At 43.9% G+C, this 25,955-nt stretch overlaps 1 protein-coding gene across 2 annotated transcripts in view; it reads left to right on the forward strand.

Annotated features, from left to right (window-relative positions):
* usp13 (ubiquitin specific peptidase 13) overlaps nucleotides 1-25,955 on the forward strand; it is a 36,803-nt gene that overhangs the window by 689 nt on the left and 10,159 nt on the right. Inside the window, exons 2-17 of one of the 2 annotated variants that reach the window (XM_086284290.1) lie at nucleotides 1,457-1,582; nucleotides 3,804-3,867; nucleotides 5,006-5,127; nucleotides 5,741-5,883; nucleotides 6,811-6,995; nucleotides 7,403-7,500; nucleotides 8,336-8,526; nucleotides 8,875-8,946; nucleotides 10,397-10,469; nucleotides 11,996-12,121; nucleotides 18,466-18,619; nucleotides 18,988-19,162; nucleotides 19,284-19,372; nucleotides 19,809-19,931; nucleotides 22,531-22,554; nucleotides 24,573-24,716. In XM_086284290.1, coding sequence (XP_086140416.1) covers nucleotides 1,457-1,582; nucleotides 3,804-3,867; nucleotides 5,006-5,127; nucleotides 5,741-5,883; nucleotides 6,811-6,995; nucleotides 7,403-7,500; nucleotides 8,336-8,526; nucleotides 8,875-8,946; nucleotides 10,397-10,469; nucleotides 11,996-12,121; nucleotides 18,466-18,619; nucleotides 18,988-19,162; nucleotides 19,284-19,372; nucleotides 19,809-19,931; nucleotides 22,531-22,554; nucleotides 24,573-24,716 — 1,909 coding nt within the window. Of the gene's footprint in view, nucleotides 1-1,456; nucleotides 1,583-3,803; nucleotides 3,868-5,005; nucleotides 5,128-5,740; nucleotides 5,884-6,810; nucleotides 6,996-7,402; nucleotides 7,501-8,335; nucleotides 8,527-8,874; nucleotides 8,947-10,396; nucleotides 10,503-11,995; nucleotides 12,122-18,465; nucleotides 18,620-18,987; nucleotides 19,163-19,283; nucleotides 19,373-19,808; nucleotides 19,932-22,530; nucleotides 22,555-24,572; nucleotides 24,717-25,955 lie in introns of both variants that reach the window. The other variant, XM_086284289.1, reaches the window with a different exon arrangement.

Raw genomic sequence — 25,955 nt, forward strand, 5'->3', positions numbered from 1 at the left:
GGGGTTTCCTTTGTGTCCACTTCACACCACCCCACTACTACTGGAGGTCCACACGCAGGCCAGTTAGACCAATAAACGGAGCCACACACCTACACCTGCCTGAAGCTGGGCTCCCCCTCCAGCAGCAGCACACTGAGTTCACTGCTCCACTCTTGGCCTTTTATAGTCTGTAATTTGTCTGAAAATGGCCTAAAGTGCGTCAGTGGTGCTTGGCTGGAACTGTGTCCACGGTGATGTTTCTGTTCTCAAACAGGATTTGTACACGTTTAAAGACCCTAATGGTGTTGTTTTGGTTTTTAGTAGCTTTTATGGGGTCACATGGTGTCTCTGCAACACTGTGACTATAATGAGTCAAAAAGTGAAAGATTTAATGCTTCTGCTATATGAAAATGCTTATTCTGCTTTATTTTTGTCATTTTACTTTTCTTCTGTGAATAGGACAGCAGGGACATCATGAACACAGCTGCTGCTTTACTTTATTTGAACCTTTAAGGGGTTTCATGCGCTGATGATTCAGTTCTTCCTGTACGTGAACTGAACCCTGCATTTTTGTATCTGCCACAGGTACCCTTCCTACCTGTGACAGATATAAATAACATTTCTTTGCCCCAATGAAATCTCGCTTTCTCGACTGAACCCGTTTTTAAAGGTGACTCAGCTGTCTGGAGTTTGTCATGTTGGCCTGAGGACTGGGTTATTTTTACCCTTGCACTGTTGAGGCTCATATGTCACTCTGGGCCACTTAAAGGTTTATCACGGGGGGTTTATAAGGCCTGGCCTGGTCGCAGATTTAGGTTAACTTTGAAGGTGTATTTTCCAAGTGTGTTGTTTTCCCATGTGAAGTGAACTGTCAAGGAAAGGAAAAGGTTGATTATTGTAGATTTGAAAGCATGTTTAGGTGTCTGTCACTGTTCACGTGGACATTTTTTGATAATAACAAGATGACCAAAGAATCGTGTTCTTCTCTCAAAGACATGACACAAGTCAGTCTCAGCTTATGGGCTGTTACTAAAGGTAAAAATCATTCTCCCAAGAGCTCAGACATGTTGTTAATGAAATAGTCTGCCTGTAATGGGATGCTTTTCAGTTTCAGAAACAACAGCATAAAATTGTTGTATCATGTTGCTCGTATGAAGCCTAATATGAGACAATAATCAATTACTTTCCTTGGCTTAAATGACCTGTCAGAGGAGGCATTTGCATTAAAACTAATGCTTGTCAGCAGCACAAATGCTGAAAGGTGGAAAGTTTTTGGTGCAAATAATAATTCTTTGAGCGAGAAAGAGTTTGGAAAGTGTCAGAATCACATCTCTGTGTTTGATGTTACCGTGATGAGTTTGGCAAACTGGGCAAAATAGAAGATCCTGAAATTGTTCCCACGGTAAGAAATATTTCAAATGTGCTCATAGTGTGCCAGTTGTGCTTTCTCATTGTTATTGTTTGTTTTGCTCCGCAGGAGTCTGAGGGAGGCCTGTATGTGTGTATGAACACATTCCTGGGCTTCGGTCGAGAACATGTGGAGCGACATTATCGCAAAACAGGACAGAGCGTTTACATGCACCTCAAACGGCACGTCAAAGAGGTGCGTCTTCCACCTGCTCCATGTGCTTTGTCGGGCGTTGATTGTAAATACAGACTAAAGTAGAATTCAGAGCACAGAAATCATCTTTGTTTCTAAAGTGCTTTTCAAATCCTGTTTATAGAGCACGTTTGAATCCGTAGCACATAAAGGTAATTCATTTAATAGAATTTAACAGAGTCGAACAGAAAAGCTAAAAAAACAACTCCTGAGTAAAACCAGTGATGTGTGGAATATTGATTCATATATTTAAATGATGATTGTTAACACATAAGACCAAATTAAATCCAGATTTCTTGCGCACAAAAATAATCACAACGTGTCAAGTTGTAAAAGCGTTTTATCGCAGATGTAAACTGAGAGAAATGTTTATGAAAAAAGTGTCTGGAGAGCGAGTAGGCCAGGTGCTTGAGTTTTGGGAGAGGAACGTCATCCCGGCCCTGTCTGATGCAGCATCCCAGTTGCTCCACGGTCCTACATCTGCTCGGTCATATTGTTCATTTCAATAAGTGTTTCCAGTTGGTGAAGCTGGACTGCAGGCAGGTAGGCCAGTTCAGGACACAGACTCTCCTCCCACAGAGGCTGATGCAGCATAATAGATGCAAGTTAGCATCGTCTTGGTAAATGTATTTGTATAGCGCTTTTCTAGTCCCTAAGGACCCCAAAGCACCTTACACTACATCCAGTCATCCACCCATTCACACACACATTCACACACTGGTGATGGCAGCTACATTGTAGCCACAGCCACCCTGGGGCGCACTGACAGAGGCGAGGCTGCCGGACACTGGCGCCACCAGTAGGCAACGGGTGAAGTGTCTCGCCCAAGGACACAACGACCGAGACTGTCCAAGCCGGGGCTCGAACCGGCAACTGTCCGATTACAAGGCGAACTCCCAACTCTTGAGCCACGATCGCCCGCTGGGCCCCTATGGGTTCATTTGCAAATCATTACACCCCCCCCCCTGTTTGTGTGTAACACTTGATGTTTTCAGGCCTGTTTCTCACCTCTAACTTTCCTCACTGAACGTTTTTCTAGTTTTTGTGTGTTTGGAAAATTCCAAGAGTTAACTTGGTAATTTGCTACTAATTATGTGGAAAGTTGAGGATTTCTTTAACTTGTAATAAAGAGATTAAAATCTATTTTTCTTAGTTTGCTGAACACGCCGTTAAAACCCACAATTCATCAAGCTGTGATGTTTTTAAGATTGGACCAGTGAGGTGTGCTTCAGTAAAACATGAGTAAAAACAATTTTCCAATTGGAAAGCAACAATAAGACGAGCATTACAAAAGTGAAACGACTGAACCCATTTATATCACAACAGAATTTATTACTGTAGAGTTTTATTACAATTAATGATGTTTTGTCCAAAGACTGTAACGTTACGCTTTTGTTGAGACTGAGCCACAGAGCTGCTGAGTCATTTAAGGGAACAGTCTTTGCAAAAGTATCACATCTGAACCAAAACATGCTTCACTTTTGTCTTTCTATGAAAACTGGATGGTGACCGACAAAGATCAGAGCTGCTGCCTCTAATTGGCTTCTGCTCTGCTTTGTAGAGAACTGCTATTTCAATGCCTGGATCTGTCCACAAACAGCTGCTCACATTCTGCAGGCTCCTGTGTCTGCTGGGTTTTTTCCCATGGGTCCACTCGGTCTCAAGCGTGTCAGCATTCTCCGTCTTTCTGCCCTGTTTACCCACCGAGAGAGGCTCATTCAGGCCAACCTGATCAAACTGAAAGGAAACCAGTTGGTGGCGCTGTGGAGTTGTGCTGCCAACTGATGATTCTGCAGATTCACGGTCCTAAGCCATTCAATAACTGTGTCAAAGCTAAAATATGTTAATGTTACTATTCTTTGTTTTTGTGTTCATGCTGCCTTTTTGATCGCACTTGACGACATTCAATGAAGAGACAATTGCAGCAGAGGCAGAAAAAGACCATGACACACACTACAGGCAAAGACAGGCCCACACATGATGTAAACAGTATCTGTCGTACTGAAGCACTTTATTAATCATCCTGTATGTTGACCCTGCCATGGTCGGGGTTTTCCGCTTGCCTTGTAAACTGACCCGGCACCTGGAACGTCCAGCATCTATTCCTAACAAAATGACAACTATCTGGATTGGCTTTAGCACGGCATAAAAATGTGTTTTTTCAAGTAATTCTGGATGTCTGTGCAGGGTGCTGAAAGGTGTTTAAATGTGATGTTTCCTACAGAAAGCCACCGGAGCTGCTGGAGGCGGCGCCATCCCCAGAAGAAGAAATGGAAAAGTGTTTCTAGGTAAGACCGAGGCAGTGGTGCAAGTAGAGTTTACAGCCTTATGAATATAAGTAAAAGCATTCAGGGTTTTACTTCACTGGTACAAGAAACTCACTAAATGCTCCTTTCCTCACCACGAGACCTATCGTCAGAACTTAAATGTACCAGAGTAACGACGATCATGTTTACGGATTTTGTAGCATGAGAACAGGAAAATGAGTAATCAACTGTTTATACTCCAGCAGAGGCAGGATTAAAGCACTAAATCATACCTGAACAGTAAATCTCGTTGATTGGTGTTTGCAAAAGTGCAGCTCCAGAAGTAATTTACTGTTTTGGTGGTTTAATGTTAATGTGGTCAGAAACGCATCTCCTGCTCTGTCGTGACCCTCCAGCCGCCCCCTCTTGCCAGCCTTTACCCAAAGCGTCAGATATTCCTCATGATGTGTCCCCTCCTCTTCTTCCTCCGCTTCATCTTGTTCTCTAAATATAGCTCATTTATTTGTAAATGTGGTTGGTAACTGTTCTAAATCAAATCCTGGCCCGCTCCCCTTCATCTCCGCCTCTTTGGGGGTGCGGAGAGGGAGAGTCGCCGGCCTCTCAGCTGCCACCGCCTGTCAACCTCCCGTCCAGGCTGCTGACACGCTTCTGCTGCAGCTATGACGCTGCGCCCAGAGGACCAGGTGACTCTGCCTCCTTCCTGACGGAGGAATTCCTTCCACTCCATGAAGGGTAGATTAGATCAGCCCTCCAGCCATTACCTGCCTCTTCCTGAGGACTCCTTCTTTGGAGCAGTTCTTCCTGTTATCCTTTTAAGATCTTGAAGTGACAGCGGTTATGTACGTATCCGCCATAATCCCCACGTTGGTCCAGTGATCTAATTAAGGCGCTAGCTGCTGACGTCGCATGCAATCAGTAGGCATAACAGCATTGTCAGGGTTAACCTATGATCCTGTTTCCCACTGAGTCATTATGCACGTTTAGGCTGCAGTGGAAAACAAATGCTCTGTATGGAGGGTGATCAAAGCCCGCTCCTTAGAAATCCGCTACTGACTAAAGGAACAAATCATCATCTCAAATTCAAGCAGAAAAGAACATCAAGTAAAGATATTTCAGAACAAACTCAGTGGCAGCTGACTGTTTGCTTCCTCCCTGAAAGATTTAGAGCTGAACCGTGATTTTAACGGGGAGGACTATGAATACGAGGATGAGGCCAAGCTCGTCATTTTTCCAGACCACTTCGAGATCCCCTTACCAAATATTGAGGAGTTGCCCGCTCTGGTCAGTGAGTCTGTGTTACCGTTACAGTGCACACTGATGGTTCCCTGAGTGGCCACCCCGTCTGTCTTGTAGAGCCACCATTTGGTCTCAATCCATATGTTTTACATTCAAGGTTCAAAAACATCTGTGAAAATTCAAAAACGAACTTCATTATAGAGGATTGGTGGGTGACCTGTGAGATGTACACCTTTGCAAACATTTCGGGGAACCATGTGGTGCACCTGTATGTGCCTTGTTTTCTGTGTTTACTGCTTGCATGGAGCACAGAAGAGACTTTTCACACATTTATTCGTTAGTTTGGCTTTTAGAGCTTGGCTTTGGCACGACCTCGACGTCTGTTTTATTATTTAATGCATGTGCGATTTCATGTTGCCGCGGTGGAAAATATTTAATTGTACAGTGTAATAAAAGAGCAGGTGTGTTTTGCTGCTGGATTTTTCTTAACTCTTTCGGTGTTGAATCAGTCATGTGACGTGGCACACACTTTCTTTTTTTAAGCACAAATCTTGCATGACCTCTTTGGCTCTTTTCTGTGGTTCTGAGCTTTTATGTTCAGTTGTAAGAAAATAATTGCTGAAATAAAATACCGACCGCTGACTCTGCTGACGTCCAGGTGACCATCGCCTGTGATGCAGTACTCAATGCACCATCAGCTTACAAGAAACAGGAGCCTGAGTCCTGGGAGGAGGAGATCCAGGTGTCTCGGCATGCCAGAAGCCTCAGACAGCTGGATAACGGGGTCAGGATCCCACCCAGGTCGGAGTGAAGTCTGTGTTATTCCCTGTATGCTGTCAATACAAATAACGGCAGTAAGAAACAACAGCTCTATATAGCACCATGATCACTTTGACCTTCAGATCAATGTACTGACTTTGAAGAGGTCAGAGGTCAAATCTGACACGTACTTTGTGTATGTCAACAATAATCACGACACCACAGAATTCTGGTTTCAAAGTTACGGTTTTTGTCCGTTTTTGACCACGAAGCCATTAAGTTGACTTTGAAGGCATCTCTGGATAGAAGTCCAGTTTATTCAGGTTATTGTGTTTGCAAACAGAATGATGGCACGCACACACTACAAAAACCTCGTTAGTGAAGCCAAAACGAAATGTGAACCATATTTCACATTTGACACTTCATTGATCAAAGTAATCTTTGGTTTCCACCTATTAAAGGCTTTGCTGCGTACTTTATTATACGTGTCTGAATAGGCATGGATGTAAACGTCTATGTTTTTAATGATTCTATATAAGGAAAGTCTTGTATTTGTAGTCTTTGTTTCTGTTGCTTTGATAACTAAAGAACAGGAGAGAACCTGTAAATCCGACGACTTTCACCCCTGTTGTTGAGGAAAATGCAATGTTGCAGTAAAAGTCTAAGTGGCTCGGATGGAAAAGCTGCTTGAAGATGTTTCACCTCTCATCCGAGAAGCTTCTTCATTCTAGGGTCAAATGGTGGAGAGTCCCAGATTGACTGTTTTGACCTTAGAACTCAGATGAGAGGTGAAACGTCTTGAAGCAGCTTAAAGGAGTCCAGACGCTTCTCCATCCGAGCTCCTTAGACTGCTGTGACCTGGATGACTGAGAAGCTTCACAGACATTTTGCAGTCAAAAGTGAGGCTTGGCACGACTGAGTGATTAAAAATGGCACATCAACAACACGAGTCTGTTTTGTTGTCTGCAGTGGCTGGAAGTGTCAGAAGTGTGAGATGAGAGAGAACCTGTGGCTGAACCTGACAGACGGAGCGGTGCTCTGTGGGAAGTGGTTCTTTGATGGGAGCGGTGGTAACGGCCATGCGCTGGAGCACTACAGAGAGACCAACTACCCTCTGGCTGTCAAACTGGACACCATCACCCCCGATGGAGCAGGTCTGGGACTCTTGATATCATCACGAGAGCCGTTCCACGAATCCAGAATTTCATTTATTTCACGTTGTCAGTGATCCTTCCTTTACATTTGTTTTGATCTTTAATGCAAAGAAAACGACAGAAAACTTGTAGTTTAGATCAAATTTATGGTAGTGTTTAAAACACAATAATATGTAGTTAAACTCGCTTCGTTTTTAAAAATTTGACATAATGCGTAGCATCGTGTAGCTATAATAATAATTTCACCTACCGACTGTCCGATCAAAGTTTTGTTCCTGAAGCTCACACAGTGACTCTTGGAAATACAAAGCAAGATCTCATCCATCTGTAGTTCATTTCTAAAGCGAGTAAGTTACCATCCCAACAATGAATCTTGTTGTAGTGATTAACTGCTCTTTAAATTTCAGACATCTATTCGTTTGAGGAAGAAGAAGCTGTGTTGGACCCGCACGTATCAGAGCACCTGTCACATTTTGGAATAGACATGCTACAGATGCAGAAAGGAGTAAGTTAGCTGCTTTGAGCCTAAAACATCTAAAACACATCAAAGAAATCAGTAATAATCAGTCAATTATCAAATCAATAACAAACGCACACCACGCTTCACTGCTGCAGCTACACACTGAACATTTTCATTGGAGTTTTACAAACATTTGTTACATTTCTTTACGTGAAATAAAGAAAACTTTGAAGAGATGTAGCGCTGTTAAATTCACTGAGAGGTTTATGACACAGCTGCCCTAAATCACTGCTATTTAAATGTAGTAATTGGTGTTTCTGTAATGGTTAATGCTATGGAAGAGGACTCCAGTGGCCCTAATCCTCTCCCATATTAATCTGTATGAGTGAAGCACACTATTATTTTTGATTAAAATGCCAAATTACACAAATTGACTTGCATTCCTACAGTGGTTGAATATTATGCTTGATTGATTTGAAGTTTTTGAAAGAGCTGTAAATATTTATGTTTTCTTGTTTGTATGTCAGATGCTCCAATAAATTTGATGAACACTGTATTTAAATCGTGCCAATAGGTGTCAGTCCCAAAAACATCAGTCTGGGGTTTTTGGGGATATTTCAATCAAAACAATCCACATTTAAAAGAACTTCATCTCAGAGTTTAGTTTAGTACATGAATAAAAAGTGTAGGACTGATTGGGATTGACCTGCCTGGATTCTCCAACGCTGTTTTTGGTCTAACCAGGCGTTTTTCATGTGGGGTGGAGTTTAAAAACCATAATAGACTTTCCAGTCAAATTCTCTCCAGCTTTGAGAACCAGATGAAGACTCTGTTTCTCCCAAAAGGTGTTTCTAATATAGCTTCCCTTTTCCCCCTTCAGACAGAAAACGGGCACCACACAGACAATAAACCCCGGCCGCGGGTCAGCGAGTGGGAGGTGATCCAAGAGTCGGGCATGAAGCTGAAGGAGGTGTATGGCTCTGGTTATACAGGCATCAAAAATCTGGGAAGCAGCTGCTACCTTAGTACGGTCATGCAGGTCCTCTTCAGCATCCCAGACTTCCAAAGGATGTGAGTAATATCTCGTATGTCAGATGTTATTGATTCTGTACTGGTTTCACAGAAAGACTGCTTTCCTTTAGAGCCAGTTTAAAAATGAGGTCTTGTTACCACAGAAGAATCTGAAATACTTTTTCAGTTTTTATTAACAATCAAAGCTGTTTTTTATCAAGTGTTTAAAGTGTAAATTTGTTGTTCAAAATAATTTACAAATATTTATTCATGTCAGTCGACAGAGGACATAAAAAAAATCTTTTGAGCAATATTTAAAACTGTTACTTTACAGTTAATGTTCCTGAGAGTCCATCATCCCGTATGCTCCTCTGTAGGTCAGAGTGTGACTCATGCTTTGCTCTCCAGGTATGTGGGTAATCTTCAGAGGATATTTGACTACTCACCGCTCGACCCCACCCAGGACTTTGCAACTCAAATGTAAGTGACTGCAGTGTCACGTTATGCAGTGTGGAACTGCACAAACAGGAGAGGGTGTTTTTCTAGCTGCTCAGGACTGGAATATTTTGTTAATTATAACATAATTAACACGATGTGTCGTTTTCTAATAGAACCAAATCTTGCCAATGAATTTTGATGCTAGTTGTAAAATCTGTTTGACTTTGTCACATAAGCCAGTATGTTGCAAGAGGCCAGTCAGATGCTGTGGGTGTGATGAATGGGAAGCAGATTCTTAGCCAGGAAGGCGATAGATATCAGCTGTGTATTTCATGCTGTGAGGCACGCAGCCAGATAAAAACACGTTTATATCTGTCACTGTTAGAGCTTGTCAGCGAGAAATGGGTCATAGGAAAGTAAACCGTTTATTTGTATAATGGCGCTCTCTTAAAGTTGGATTATTCTGAAGACAATTATGTTGTAAACAGGTACTTAATAGAAACGCTACGTGTGAATAAAGGTCAAGGTGCTGAAGGACAAACAGGAAAGTCTTTCATGATACACATGACGCATTCGGGGGGCGGGGATTGGAGCTGAGGTTCTGCCACCAAATATTTAAGTTCATTAAATTAGCATGTTGCTAAAGGTCGTGTAATCATTTGAAGAGGCTCTCCTCCAGATCTTTGCAGTAGTTGCGGTGCTGCGTGCCTCACTAAGTTAAGCAGGTGACCTGTAAGCTGTAAGGCTAACACAGGGCCGGGTTTACGCCACTTATCACACATTTATGGACTCATGCACCGTCTGGCACAAACTGTTTTAGCTCCTCTTGAAGCAAACGTCCGTCTGATTGGCTGCTCTGCATAAACACAAGGTTTGAACAGCAGGTGGGTGGAGCTACTGTCCTCGCAGCTATAGCTGTGTGCCTGTTATTACTGAATATCGGACGTCTGCTTTTGATCCAAGAGTGGAAAAACGCCCATGAAAACACGCCTGGATCGGGATAACTGTTACATGACCTCACTGTTTAATAAGAACATCAGTGTAATAGTGTATATATGACAGGGAAACAGATGAAGCAGACTAGGTCCCCTTGCTTGCTCCTTTTCACTTTTAATAAATATGAAGTAGTATACAGTCGATGAAAACTGTCATCAGCCTTGAATGAATCTAAATGACTGTATTTCTCCTAATTGTCTCTGTGGAGTACCACTGCACAGACGTATTTATAAGACAAGAAACAACCACAAAGAGCTGCAAAGAGGCGCCACAGCCAGTCCAATAACAAAACAGGCACTTAGGACTACAGCCTGCTTTAGTTTAAACTCAGGATTATCACGAGCTGGCCTCCAAGTGCCCTGTCTGAAGGTTTTGTAGTGTCTTTTTCCTTGACATCTGTGCACACTTCCTTCAGGGTGTGCCATCTAAAAAATAACCCCAGCAAGACTAAAATAAGACTCTACTTTATGCTTATGTGTGTGTTTTTGTGTGGCAGGGCTAAACTGGGACATGGACTGCTTTCAGGCCAGTACTCCAAACCGCCCATGAAATCTGAGCTCATTGAACAGGTGATGAAAGAAGAATACAAGGTGTTAAACTGGGTATGTCCAGCTTCCAAACTGGGTCCATAAGCAACAGAAGCATGCGAATAATCCTAACATTCAGATTTAGCCGCTCAGTTTGATTTAACGTTTGGTTTTTCATAGTAACGTAACAGAGTTGTTTTTTAAGGAGTGTAGTTGAGTTTATATATGTTTAAAGTCGCTTCTCTCCTCCTCCTGCTGTTTTCATTTGGTCTACAAACTGTTGACAGCAGTTTGAGCTGCTCGACTTCAACAGCTCCGTTAATATTTTGTGTTCTGCCTTTTAGTTCCTCACATCACAGCTTTATGCTGCTACATGGGTAAAATGTGCTACTGTTTAATTTATATGAATATTTACGTGTTTGTTTGTCATTTGAAACTGTTGCCTTTTCGGAGTCGTAGTACACATCTGCCACAAAATTACAGGACAGCCATAAAGGGTTATTTCTGTAAGCCCTGGGCTTCTTCCATAAGCTTCACCAGCCACCAGGCCGAGCTGTGAGCTTCCTGCATGTGTGATGGGGAATCGTGGTTGGACATATATTGACAGCTGGGGAGATGTGGGGGGAGAGCTTGTATTATGTCAGTGTGACCCAGCACAATCACAGAGTCTCATCAAATTGTTTCCTTAATGCTGGTACACGTTCTCGTGATGGAGGTTGGTGGTTTTACGTGTTAAAGACTATTACTTTTGTTTGATTGCAGAGAAAAAATATAGATTGGATGGCAGCAACATATTTAAACGTCTGCTTATTTTATAGTAACTGCTGGTTTATGCTTTTTCACACTTTAACTTCTGTTTAACCAAAGTAAATGTAGATATGTGTGAAGGAGCCAGGTTAAATGTTTTTGCTGCATCTTTGTGAAAGCACATTTTTATATGTATGGCAGCAACAAAGTTTTAGTCACAAGCTGCAAGTATCAACAGTGATGGCGAGCATTGGAAAAGATGCTTTTTACCTGAGCATTGTGATGCAGACGTCTGTATTTCTTGTTGTGACAGCTAGCTTAAAGTTTGAGTTTTTTAACAAAGAAGGTGGCGATGCCAGTGCAAAGAACCCACCGCAGACCCGATGGTGTTGTCGTTAACATGCTTTTCAGCATACTTGGTTGCTGTTCACACACTCAGTCAGCTGCAGCTCATAGCCCAACTCGCATTGACATCAACAACCCAGGACCCAGTCAGATTTTTAAGCCGGCAAGACGTGATTGCAGATGGCGTGCAGGTGTGTCCATCACCCCTGCAGCAGCACCGCAGACCGTGCCCCCACAGCAGCGAGTTTTTGAAGTATCTGTGTTACTTTGTAGCATCATATTTTAGCACATATATTATTGTCACGTTAGACAAACATGTTGATTAGCCTGACATCACACATTCCTTCCAACATCTATAATTCCCACTCTCGGTCAGCTGTCTCTTGTGTTATATGGTCCTCTGAAAAGGCCGAGTATTTACGCGTAGTCAGATTATGTGAGACATCTTTTTATATGTATATATATTTTAATTGCAGCACCAGCAGAAGGGCATCTCTGCTCGAATGTTGAAGGCTCTGGTCAGCAGGGGACACCCAGAGTTTTCCTCCAACAGACAACAAGATGCTCATGAATTCCTCCTGCACATGATCAACCTGGTGGAGGTGAGTGAAGCCGGGTGGAAAAATGTCTTCACATATCCACATGTACACTAATTACACACTTTATTAGACATCCCTTGTTGTGGCCATTTTTGTTGAATGTTTATAAAATGCAATTTGTATTCATTTTTGTTTTTTCTTTAAAGGTGTAAGAATATACTGACCTGGTTTTGTTATGTAAATTTGTAATTAATTTTATTGGAGAAGCTTTTGCAAAGTGATTGGTTTATTAGCTTATGGACCCTCTCATTAATCAAGAGATTAAGAGCACCCTGGATGGGTGTGGTAAAGAGGTTTTTTGTTTGCCAAATGTCAGATGGGAAGACGGGAGGGTTAGGAAATGATTTTTTGACCACTTTTGAAGTTGTTAAAGCAAATTAAGTTAACTTTCGTTTAATTTTAAGTTTTAAGAAGTTATTTGGCTGATTTTTGTTTATAATTTTCCACGAAATAAACGGCATATGATTTTTAAACAATGGAGTCAGAAGTGCGTTCTAAAACAAACCTCCCGTTGCCACCCACGGCCTTTTCTTGGACTTTTTTGGTGTTTGGAACGTAAAAGGCCGCGACATCCCTGTTCAACTGTCTTATAATGCAAATACTGTGTTCAAGTTCAAACTGGGCACCAGAATGGGAAAGAGGTGATTCCAGTGACTGTGAAAGTGACAGGCTGTGACTGCAGAGTTTGCTGAACTGCTGGGATTTCCCAACACGACCTTCTCTATGTTTGAAAAAGAGAAAATATCCAGTGAGTGCGAGTACGAGACGTCAGAGTCAGACTGAGGCTGGCAGCAATAACTCAAATAAACACTTGTTGGAATCAATGTATGCAAATGAGCACAAAGTTGATCTTAAACTGCTTTCAGTGACAACGCACTGCAGTTTGAAAGGCCTCCACAGTCACCAAAAAGTTTGGGTTGTGGTGGAAACGGGAGATTCGCATCATGGACGTGGAGTTGAATAAATCTGCAGCAACGTCGAACCAAAATCTCTGATCTTTGTTTCCAGCACCCTGTTGGCACAAAGAATTAGAGAAGTTAAGAAAACAAAGGGGGTCCAAATGGTATTAGCAAGGTGTATCTAATAAAGCGGCTGATGAATGTATAAATCTGGCAAACGACTTTTAGAAATGTGAATGTAAATACATCTGTGAATTCTATATTTGATGTAAGTGTTACAATGTTGCTCTGTAAAATTAAAAAACCCTGACGTCTGTCAGCGTGCCTCGCTGCGTCACAGAAAATCTTTAAAATGACGTAAAACATCCCACGTGACCGATGTGCTGTAAACTGCAGTTTTCTGTGACATTGTCACAGAGTGGGAGCTGTTGTGGGATATGGTGAGTGTGACACACGGGGACAGACAGTTTATTGGAGGAGGGGCCGTTTGTTTTCGACTAAACACAGCACGCCGTCTCCCTGGTTGGTACATAAACATGGGGTGTGCTGAAATGTCTGTCTCAAGCAGGATATCTATAGACCTCTGCTATCGCTTACACTGTGTGGCCAGATAATGCCTCCGATTCTGCCTCACCCAGGACGCATGCCCTGAGATAGTCTGCACATAAACAAAACATAACAACCAATCTCTCCTAACCTCTGTGGCTGTTGTTAAAAAAAATCATCTGTAGATATATTTCACACTAAATGTGATTAACATTTTTGTTTTTGTTTCCACACCTCCTTTGACCTACTAGTCAGTGTTTACATGCCAGTTTAGTTACCCATACATGGATAACCTGAATAACATCACCACCATCAGCAGCACGCCCAGCCTGTGCCATCCTACAAATATGGCTGAAGTGACATTATAACTCGTGTATTGCTGTAGCATCTTAGAATAGAAGGGCTGGGGTGCAGAGAGGCCTTGGCCTTGGCAAACGAGTGCTTTAATCACAGTGCCATCCTTCACCACAGTCTTCAAATAAACACTGCTTCAATCAGCCCTGCTGAGGATATGGAGCCTGTCAGTGATAATGATTCTTCCTAGTTTTCTAAAAAAGATGCAGCTCTCTCCATTGAGGCATTTGGTAAATTAAAGAGTCACATCAGTGTTTTGAATGGCTGTATTAAGAAATGTGGGTCAAACTGCAGTCACGCTTAAGTCTTGCCAGGAGAGTCTAGAGAGACCACGGCAAAGACAGTCGTTTCTGTGATTTATATATCCAGTCTCTATCCACCTCTTCCCCAGTTTATGTCATTGTCAAATAGAGCTGTTACATTTAACCGTATTTATAATTTGCTTAATATGCCAGCGCTCCCACCTCCGGCAGAGCTCAACAGCAATCTGAGGGAGACTCGGGACATTGAGTCTGACCATGTTCAGCACCTCCGTTGCACTGAGCTGCGGCTGCAAGGTGGTTGGTACCCGTCGTGGTGGTGTCCCCCGAACCAGACGTGAAGGGAACCATCAGACTGACGAAGGAGTCCTGTCAGGTTTGGTTAGCCTAGGACTTCGATGGCAGCTGATAGGTACCGATTGGCCAAGCGGAACATGGTTTGGGAGTGGCTGAAGCAAAAACTCGAGTGTGGGAGGAGTTCAGGGAGGAAAAAGACTTTCGGACTGCCTTGAAGAAACATGGAAAACCGTCAGGCGACTCGGAGGGTAAAGCAGTGCTCTACCTGCACTGTGTGTAGTGGAGCGCTGCTGGCTTCGACCGAGGACATTGTTGCACAGTGGATGGAACTCAGAGGACTTCCTTAGTCTTCCGCAGAGAAAGCAGAGTCTGGAGACGAGGGGGACAACTCGTCTTTTCCGGGGGGAGGTCACTGAAGTAGCTCCTTGGTGCCAGAGCCCCTGGTGTGGACGAGGTTCGCCCTGAGTTCCTGAAGGCTCTGGATGTTGTAGGGCGGGCTTGGTTGAAACGCCTCTGCAGTGCTGCGTGGAGATCAGGTGTGGTACCTCTGGATTGATAGACCGGAGTCGTGGTTCCCATCTTCAAGAAAGGGTGTGCTCCAACTGTAGGGGATCACAGTCCTCAGCCTCCCTGGGAAAGTCTATGCCAGGGTGCTGGAAAGGAAAATGTATCCGTTAGTCGAACCTCGGATAAAGGAGGAACAATGCGGTTTTTGTCCTGGTCGTGGAACCAGGACCATGGACTTGGAGAAGACATTCGACTTTGTCCCTTGGTGTATCCAGTCGGAGGTGCTCAGGGAGTATGGGGTGTTTGGTTAATTGCAGAGCTTGGTCTGCATAGTCTCCAAATCTGAGGCCATGGTCCTCAGCTCGAAAAGGGTGAAGTGCCTACTCTAGGACAAGTTCCCAAGTGGAGGAGTATCTTGGGGTCTTGTTCATGAGTGAAAGGAGAAAGGGACAGGAGATTGACAGACGGATTGATGCTGTGGCTGCAGTGATGCAGACGCTGTACCAGTCCATCATGGCGAAGAGAGAGCTGAGTGTGAAAGCAATGCTCTCAATGTACTTGTTGTTCTACATCCCTACCCCTGTGGTCATGAGCTTTGGGTAGTGACCGAAATACAAGCAGCGGAAATGAGCTTTCTCTGAAGAGTGGCTGTCAATGGAAAATTGTATTTAGTAGTCAGTATAATCTTTTAGTGATATAAGTTTGCATATGGTAGAATACTGCATGTAGTTATTTGTATTAGTCCAAGTCCAAGTTCAACTTTATTGTCACTTCAACCATATACAGTTTAAAAATACACAGTGAGGCGAAACAACGTTCCTCCAGGAACCAAGGTGCTACAAGACAAGTTAGTGCAAAAAAAAAAAAAAAATATAATATATCTAGTAATAATATTGTGCAAAAGAGCATTTACAGGTTGGTGTGTGCGATGGTTTGGTGGTGTAGGTCAGTGTGTTTGCGCTTTGTGTTGGTTAGTCAGTCCAGTCTCAATGTTTTGAGGTATTTGAGTTAAGCTGAGTGATAATGTTAGTGTATGTGTGTGTGTGCGTGTTTATCAGTCAGTCCCTTTTTGCTGAGGAGACGGATGGCTTGTGGAAAGAAGCTGTTGCACAGTCTGGATGTGCGTGCCCGAATGCTTCGGTACCTTTTTCCAGATGGCAGGAGTGTAAAGAGTGTGTGAGAGGGGTGTGTCCGATCAGCCACAATGCTGGTGGCTTTGCGAATGCAGCGTGTGGTGTAGATGTCCTCAATAGAGGGTAGAGAGACCCCGATGATCTTCTCTGCTGTTCCCACTATCCGCTGTAGGGTCTTGCGGTCTGATATGGCACAGCTCCCAAACCAGACAGTGATGCAGCCGCTCAGGATGCTCCCAATAGTTCCTCTATAGAAGGTGGTCAGGATCGGTGGTGGAAGCCGGGCCTTTCTCAGTCTTCTCAGAAAGAAGAGACGCTGTTGGGCTTTCTTGTGCAGGGAGCTGGTGTTGAGGGACCAGCCGAGGTCCTTCTCCAGGTGTACACCCAGGAATTTGGTGCTGTCAACGATCTCCACAGAGGAGCCGTTGATGCTCAGCGGTGAGTGGTCGCCTCGTGTCCTCCTAAAGTCAACAACCATCTCTTTTGTCTTGTCAACATTCAGAGACAGGTTGTTGTCCTTACACCAGTCCGTTAGCCTCTGCACTTCCTCTCTGTACGCTGACTCGTCGTTCTTGCTAATGAGACCCACCACGGTCGTGTCATCAGCGAATTTAATGATGTGATTTGAACTGTGTGTTGCTACACAGTCATGAGTCAGCAGTGTGAACAGCAGAGGACTGAGCACACAGCCTTGTGGGGCCCCAGTGCTCAGTGTGGTGGTGCTGGAGGTGTAGTTCCCGATCCGTACTGACTGAGGCCTTCCGGTCAGAAAGTCCAGGATCCAGTTGCAGAGGGAGGTGTTCAGGCCCAACAGGCTCAGCTTTCCGATCAGTTGTTGGGGGATGATCGTGTTGAATGCTGAGCTGAAATCTATGTACAGCATTCGGACGTGTGAGTCCTTCTTGTCCAAGTGTGTCAGGGCAAGATGGAGTGCAGTGGAGATGGCGTCGTCCGTTGAGCGGTTATGGCGGTATGCAAATTGCATTGGGTCCAGTGAGGGGGGCAGCAGGGTCTTGATGTGTCTCATGACGAGCCGTTCGAAGCACTTCATGATGGTGGGTGTAAGTGCGATAGGGCGGTAGTCATTGAGACAGGACACAGAAGACTTCTTGGGCACGGGGACGATGGTGGTGGCCTTGAAGCACGTGGGGACAACGGCACTGCTCAGAGAGATGTTGAAGATGTCGGTGAGAACATATTAGGAAATATTTAACCATGTATGCTTAGAGGCATATAATTAATTGTGTAGTGACAGGATGTGTGATCTCTAACAGGCTGCAGGCTTGGTGTGCACTCCAGGAATGCACCCCCACGTCCTGGGAGCATGAGAGGTTGCACCTTGTTTTATTGTTTTATTGTTTTAACATAGCTATGTCTGTTTTAGTCTAAGTGCCTTTTTGCCTAGATGAACCGCTGGACTTCTTCACTGTGTTATCTAGGGTGAACCATCTAGGGTGAGGGGGAGATTACCCTCTTTTTAACCAAGGATGTACCTTTTGTGCTTTCATGTTATATGACCCTTTGATCAGCAGCGCACACACACACACACACACACACACACACACACACACAAACGCTCACTGAAGTATAAATAAAGACCGGGGCAGTTTCTTAGTGCGAGTCTCAGTTTGGAGGCTGCCCTTGCTAGCAAGAAGTTCTGTGTGTTTCTCTTCTCTGAGTCTTTACTGAAGAAGTGTTTTAGAATATTTTCCCTAACAGTGGCTTAGAGATGGGGTGAGGAGTTTGGCCATCTTGGAGGAGCTCAGAGTAGAGCCGCTGCTCCTCCACATTGAAAGGAGCCGGTTGAGGTGTGCCGGGCCAAGAGGCAGGACACGCTGGAGAGATTATGTCTCTCGGCTGGCCTGGGAACGCCTTGGTGTTTCCCCGGAAAGGCTGGAGGTGGCCGGAGAGAGGCAGGTCGGGGCTTCTCTGCTTAGGCTGCTGCCCCTGCGACCCGGCCCCAGATAACCGAAACAAAATTAATGATGGATGGATGGGACTAATACTTTATGACAGTGGTGTCCAACTCCAGGCCTCGAGGGCCGGTGTCCTGCAGGTTTTAGATGTGTCCTTGATCCAACACAGCTGATTTAAACGGTTAATGACCTCCTCAACATGTCTTGATGTTCTCCAGATGCCTGGTAATGAACTAATCATTTGATTTAGGTGTGTTGACCCAGGGTGAGATCTAAAACCTGCAGGACACCGGCCCTCAAGGCCTGGACTCGGCCAAGCCTGCTTTAGGGATAATAAACTAAAGTCAGCCTGACACATAATCCAAATGTGGTCCGATTCTGTTATCAATGCTCATATTCAGCGTCTCTGAATCGTAAATCTTGGTGTTTCTGCAGAGGAACAGCGCAGGCTCAGAGAATCCAAGTGATGTGTTTCGCTTCCTGGTGGAGGAGCGAGTTCAGTGCTGCCAGACTCGTCGTGTCCGTTACACTCAGCGGGTTGACTACTGCATCCAGCTGCCCGCTCCATTTGAGGCCGCCAGCAATCGAGGTAACGGAGCCCCCACACGCTTACAATGCGAATGGAGGCCACGATTGCCTCTGGTCACTGCAGCAAGTGGGAGAATGAACTGGACCTGCTCTGAGAAGGGAATAATGTTCCCGGCTAAGAGCTGTTTTGTATGTAAGGTATAATTACACCTTCACAGCTTGATATAAAGTATTACGTGACAAATTGTATGTACTATTTAAATGTTGCCAAGATGAGAGTATTTGACTGAAACAGTGGAGTTTTAGTTAAAGCTCTGCAATGCTACACTTACAACAAATACATTGGCTTTTGCAGCTTTTGCAGCACCTTCAGTTCTGAGAATGCTGCAAATGAAAGTGACACATTTTTGTTGTTTTTTTCATTACCAGAGGAGCTACTTGCATATGAGGTCAAGCGTAAGGAAGCAGAAGAGAACATGCGTCCCCCTCCTGAACCAGTGAGAGCGCGGATCCCTTTCACTGCTTGTCTGCAGGCCTTCACAGAGCCGGAAAATGTTCCTGATTTCTGGAGCTCGGCACTGCAGGCCAAGTCAGCTGGAGTCAAGTAAGCAACGTCCACTTGTTCTCGGGCCAGAAATGACCAACGTACACCCCTTTTTAACCAGTATATTTAAACGAAAACCAGCTGGATTCATAAACTGAATTTTCAACACATTCTTTTACAGAACTTCCCGATTTGCCTCGTTCCCAGAGTATCTGGTGGTGCAGATTAAGAAATTCACATTTGGAGTTGATTGGGTGCCGAAAAAACTAGGTAACTAGTATCTCACACTTTAGTGACTGATCAGATTTATTGACCTTATATTTCCCTCCACCAGCATGTCTCAGTAAGTGCAATGCTATAAACCCCCAGCAGAGGGCACCATTAAACTGCAGTTCACAAGGCACAGCAGTGAATCTGTTGCCGGGTTTCAACGTTTCACCTGCACTTTGAACACATGGTTATAAACGTTTATCTGTCATCCTGTCGGTGTCCGTAAAACGCTTTTGCTGTTTAGCTGGTAGTTGAAAATCAATCGGTGTGTTTAGCACCTTAAAATGTTCATAAAGTGTTCAGTTCAGTTCATAAATGGGGAAAAAGGTCAGTTCACGCCTCACATATAGATCGTAATATTTAAAAGTTGATCTGGGAGCTCACTGTTCTTACTGCTGGATTCTTCAGTTTGATACTTTTATATCTCGCTCTGCAGATGTGGTCATTGACGTTCCCGACTTCCTGGATCTGAACCGGCTCCGAGCCACGGGGCTGCAGGCAGGTGAAGAAGAGCTGCCGGACCTCATGCCTCCCATTGTTTTACCCGAAGACACCAGAGGTATGAAATAAAATGGAGGAGGGAGTTTTTAAGCCTATTTGAGTTTAACAATTTGCTCTTTTCTGTATTATTTTCTGTTTGATGTTGACAAATAAACATCCATATATTATAATATATGGCATCTATTAGATGCTGCTCCATTTTTCTCACCCAGAATTCAATGAGAAGGTTACAGGCTCTCATAAATTGCCTGCATTGGCCTACAGGGGTGTTAGCAGTCATGCATGAATTCTAGAAAAACAGTGTACCAGCACCCTTAATTACTCCGGGCGTTTTTGGCCCTTCATCTTTGATTTCACAGTCCCTTATTAATTTTAAAGGGCACTGTTTTCCCAGAGCGCGAAGCCTTTTGTTGTACTGTTTAGCCAAAAAAGCCAAGAATATTTCTTCACTCCATTTATGTGCTAGAAACACCTCAGTATATGAAACTTTGTGTTTACCCTATAACATAACACGTTGCTGCTTAAACCAGCTGCAGTGCCCCAGATCCTTTTTGGCAGGTCTCGGGTATTTTTGTGAATTAAATGGTCTGTGAAATTGTCTCTAATATAATATTCTGCTGAAAGCCACCCATATTCCCTCCTAAGGACACATTAAATGGAATCCCACAGGAAAGGCATGCTCAATCAATTACTGAAGAGTGTTTGTGTTCACAGTGTGGCTAAGCCTAATAGGTTCTAATGATTTCACCAGATCTCCTTGTAACGCACTTCCCTCAGCTCTGGGATTAAAGTACTGGAAGCTAGCGAGTTATAGCACTCAATAAAATATTGTCACTTTTTAAGAAACTTTTTTGCAGGCTTGGTAATATTTCAGCCGTTAAATCCATGCCACTTTAGCCCTTATTAAAAATAAAAAATCAACCCCACAAAGGCAGTGCCCTCCTTTTTGTTTGCCTTTCGTCTCTCTCTGCTCTGTGATTGCAGTTTCCTCCTCCTGTTGTAAAGTTCAGCTACATCAAGTTATCGCTGTCTCTGTTAATATTTCAGCAGATGTGAAGTACAGAGAGTCCTATAATGTTTCAGGCTGTGAGCACATTTGGGGGTGGGCTCGAGCAGAGACGGTAACATCTGAGAGCAGCCTTTGCTGTGCTTCACACATCCATAAACTTGGATCTTTCTTTGGTTTCGTCTGCTACATCTTAGCACATGAATACACAATAGAAAAACTTTGCACTCGCTTGTCTTAGTGTGCCTAAATATTTTAGGACTGAACATGGTGTGCTGTACTGTCGGTGTCAAACAATCTGAGTGGAGTATCTGCACATTAGAGCATCATTGTTTTGGTTTGCTTAGACCCTGTTACGGCTTGGCGTCCTGTACAGATATCTTTGAGGGCCACAGACACACACATGCTTTTATTTGCAGCAAATCTGCACGTCGCTCTGAGCTTCTATTTCAGGAGGTTAACAACAGCGTTGCCTCTGTAAATCGTGCAGCTAAAGCTGTGAAATGAAAACAGGTCAGAGGAGACAACACGCTGCATTCAATGGCCTTTCAGATTTATTTATTTCACATTCATATGATGAGTTTTGCTGGTTGTAAATGAACCGCTGGCCCGTTCCTCCCCTGCTGGAATTCGCAGTGATTCATCGTTGGTCGCACTTCTATCTCCAAAAGGCTTCAGTGATTCTTATTGATTTCATAGCAGCACACAAATGTGTTTTCCTGCACGCTGCTTGAAGCACATTATTTCTCATTGGTCTGTTTCTATTCACTCAATTATTCCAGGCCATTCAGAAAATGGAAAGTGAATTGTTTTCTTTTGCTTCCACTTTTCTTTTGGTTAAAAAATACAAAATTAACAATCACAAACTGCACACGATGTATTGAAACTGGTTCAGCTTTGTTCCTTCCCTGTTTTGGTTACTCACATTATCCATTTAAACCTATTAAAGCAAACCTGCGATTTAAAAGAAACCATGGAAGATGGCTACTCCAGCTGCATTCACTGGGTCAGTATTTCCTTTCAGTTAATATAGCAAACTGGATAAAACCCAGCAGCCGTCCGAGGGGCTGTAACTGAGGCCATGAGGGGAAAACAAAGGAAAATGAACAAAAGCCTGTGCCGCTCTCAGGCCGTGTTTCTGCATTATTTTTTTTCTTCGTTCACCCGATGTTTTCATATCTGTGTAAAATAAAATGTGTTTGTAGGACACTGACAACATTTCACGGTCCAAAATAACACAGTTGGGCAGTGTTTCTGTGACTCATGAGGGGTGTGGGAGGGGACATTTGCTTCTCCCCTTGATGTTCTGCAGCTAAATGATCCTTTTATGAGAAAGGTAAAAAGAAAATTTAAAAGACAGAAATACCAACTGTGCCCAGGACCCGCCACGGGTACTCGAAAACATCTGGATTCCCTGTGTTACAATGGATTTGTTTGATGAACTGTACCTTTGTTTGTGAATATTAATAACGTGCCGGCAGCTCAGATTTTCCAGGATATTGTCTTGGCCGATTATAGATGCTATCTGTACAAATGTCTGCAAATCTTTTATTATTCTCAAAGAGTGAAATGATTCCAAAACAGAATCAACAGTAAATACAGAGCCAGCGATGGTGATGCTTGACTGTGCCGTGTCCTCCTCCTCTTTCAGATAACTCCATGAGCTCCTTGGACTGTAAGTATTTAATTTCTCTGCACAGCTGTGTGCCAAACTGAATAAACATGCAACATTTCTATAAGTTATAACCATAGAAAATGTATTTCGAGCTCGAAGCAGTGGTGATGAATGCTAGCGAGCTACAGTGGGGCAAAAAAGTATTTAGTCAGTCACCGATTGTGCAAGTTCCCCCACTTAAAATGATGACAGAGGTCAGTAATTTGCACCAGAGGTACACTTCAACTGTGAGAGACAGAATGTGAAAAAAAATCCATGAATTCACATGGTAGGATTTGTAAAGAATTTATTTGTAAATCAGGGTGGAAAATAAGTATTTGGTCAATAACAAAAATACAACTCAATACTTTGTAACATAACCTTTGTTGGCAATAACAGAGGTCAAACGTTTACTATAGGTCTTTACCAGGTTTGCACACACAGTAGCTGGTATTTTGGCCCATTCCTCCATGCAGATCTTCTCGAGAGCAGTGATGTTTTGGGGCTGTCGCCGAGCAACACGGACTTTCAACTCCCGCCACAGATTTTCTATGGGGTTGAGGTCTGGAGACTGGCTAGGCCACTCCAGGACTTTCAAATGCTTCTTACGGAGCCACTCCTTTGTTGCCCGGGCGGTGTGTTTTGGATCATTGTCATGTTGGAAGACCCAGCCTCGTTTCATCTTCAAAGTTCTCACTGATGGAAGGAGGTTTTGGCTCAAAATCTCACGATACATGGCCCCATTCATTCTGTCCTTAACACGGATCAGTCGTCCTGTCCCCTTGGCAGAAAAACAGCCCCATAGCATGATGTTTCCACCCCCATGCTTCACAGTAGGTATGGTGTTCTTGGGATGCAACTCAGTATTCTTCTTCCTCCAAACACGACGAGTTGAGTTTATACCAAAAAGTTCTACTTTGGTTTCATCTGACCACATGACATTCTCCCAATCCTCTGCTGTATCATCCATGTGCTCTCTGGCAAACTTCAGACGGGCCTGGACATGCACTGGCTTCAGCAGCGGAACACGTCTGGCACTGCGGGATTTGATTCCCTGCCGTTGTAGTGTGTTACTGATGGTGACCTTTGTTACTTTGGTCCCAGCTCTCTGCAGGTCATTCACCAGGTCCCCCCGTGTGGTTCTGGGATCTTTGCTCACCGTTCTCATGATCATTTTGACCCCACGGGATGAGATCTTGCGTGGAGCCCCAGATCGAGGGAGATTATCAGTGGTCTTGTATGTCTTCCATTTTCTGATGATTGCTCCCACAGTTGATTTTTTCACACCAAGCTGCTTGCCTATTGTAGATTCACTCTTCCCAGTCTGGTGCAGGTCTACAATACTTTTCCTGGTGTCCTTCGAAAGCTCTTTGGTCTTGGCCATGGCGGAGTTTGGAGTCTGACTGTTTGAGGCTGTGGACAGGTGTCTTTTATACAGATGATGAGTTCAAACAGGTGCCATTCATACAGGTAACGAGTGGGGGACAGAAAAGCTTCTTACAGAAGACGTTACAGGTCTGTGAGAGCCAGAGATTTTCCTTGTTTGAGGTGACCAAATACTTATTTTCCACCCTGATTTACGAATAAATTCTTTACAAATCCTACCATGTGGATTCATGGATTTTTTTTTCACATTCTGTCTCTCACAGTTGAAGTGTACCTCTGGTGCAAATTACTGACCTCTGTCATCATTTAAAGTGGGGGAACTTGCACAATCGGTGGCTGACTAAATACTTTTTTGCCCCACTGTAAACCTCTGACCTACCTGAGCAGGTGCTGCAGCTGCTCTCGACTTTGTGACAAACTTGGCTTTGCTGTGCAGCTCTGCTTGCTTTAGCCAGACTCATTTCTCTCCTTGATAAATCATCCCTCAACAAAGATGCCTCTGCAGGCCCGACGCTCCTCTGCTCTCTTTGTTTAATGAGTCCCACAGCGGGAGTCGCCACAAATCTGTTTGGCTGTTTAGACTCAAGCCACTGCTACTGTTGAATCAGCAACTGCATGTTTTAGTTATTGATGCTGATTTGTTGTGTCCCCAGCTCCAGAAATAGACGAGGCTGCAGTAATGCAGCTGGCGGAGATGGGCTTTCCGCTGGAGGCCTGCAGGAAGGCGGTGTACTACACGGGGAACATGGGCCCTGAGATGGCCTTCAACTGGATCATAGCCCATATGGAAGAGCCAGGTGAGCCAGCATCACGGCACAATGCACCGAGGATGGAGGATGATGTCGTGGTGGAGTGTGAAATTAAACATGTCACATGACCTCTACAGTCAGAAGTTCTGTACAAACATTTTTCTCAGTTCGGGGATGTAAACATGTTAGTGCTGGTATCAAATTACATGTTGGGACTTATTTGCTTTTTTTCACACATAAAATACTAAATAAAAACAATACAAATGCATTTTTTCCACGATGTACACTTTATATCACCAGAAGCACGCACCCACCCAAATCATTCAGTTCAGGTGTTTCAGTCACTTCTGTGGCTGCAGGTGTGTAAAGTCAGCTGCTGCAGACTGCTTCTACAAACAACTGTGCCACGAACAGGTCGCTTGCAGGAGCTCGGTGAATTTCAGCGCGGCGCTGTGATAGGACACCACCTGTGCAGTCCACTCGTTAAATTTCCTTCTTACTAAATATTCCACAGTCAACTGTTAGTGGCGTTATAACAAAGTGGTTGCAGTTGGGAACAACAGCAACTGAAGTGGAAAGAGAACTCCTCTGTGCCGAGTGTAAAGTTTGGTGGAGGAGGAAATTCTTAATGCTTCGACATGCCAAGATGTTTTGGACAACTTCATGCTCCTGAATTTGTGGGAACAGTTTGGGAACGGCCTCTTCCTGTTCCAACATGACTGCACACCAGTGCACAAAGAAAGGTCCATAAAGACGAGGATGAACACATGTTAGGTTGAAGAACACGACTGGCCTGCACAGAGTCCTGGCTTCAACCTGACAGAACAGCTCTGGGATAAATTAAAGCAGCGACTGTGAGCCGGGCCTTCTCGTTATAGTGTGTCAAAGTGCAACTAGTGTTTTAAACCTGCAAACATTCACAGCGAGGCTTCAAGACAGCATGGTGGTGATACGAAATGAGTGTGGGGAGAGTGCTGAGGATTCAAGGAGTAACTGTAATCCAGACAAAGGTAGAAATACTAGAGACAAGTAATAGAAGAGCTGCAGTGAAAACAGACAAAGTTTAGATGTTGGTCAGATTACATAAGATGTCTGTGTTGCATGTTTTTATCCACATATCAGCCAAAGGCATTTCCCCCACTGTGGTGCTGACAGAATGCATTACACAGACAGGTACGTTTATTTGTTGGGGACCTTTTTAAACACAGAGGTAATTGAAAGTGAGAGACGCATCACATCTCATGTTCTTCCATTGCATGCACTGTGTTCTTTTGTGTGCTGCAGGTG

Source organism: Aulonocara sp. 'chitande type north' Nkhata Bay, linkage group LG23, assembly GCF_057382095.1.
Source record: "Aulonocara sp. 'chitande type north' Nkhata Bay isolate Kocher_YH1m ecotype deep benthic linkage group LG23, A_spYH_male_GT1.1, whole genome shotgun sequence".
NCBI lineage: Eukaryota > Metazoa > Chordata > Actinopteri > Cichliformes > Cichlidae > Aulonocara > Aulonocara sp. 'chitande type north' Nkhata Bay.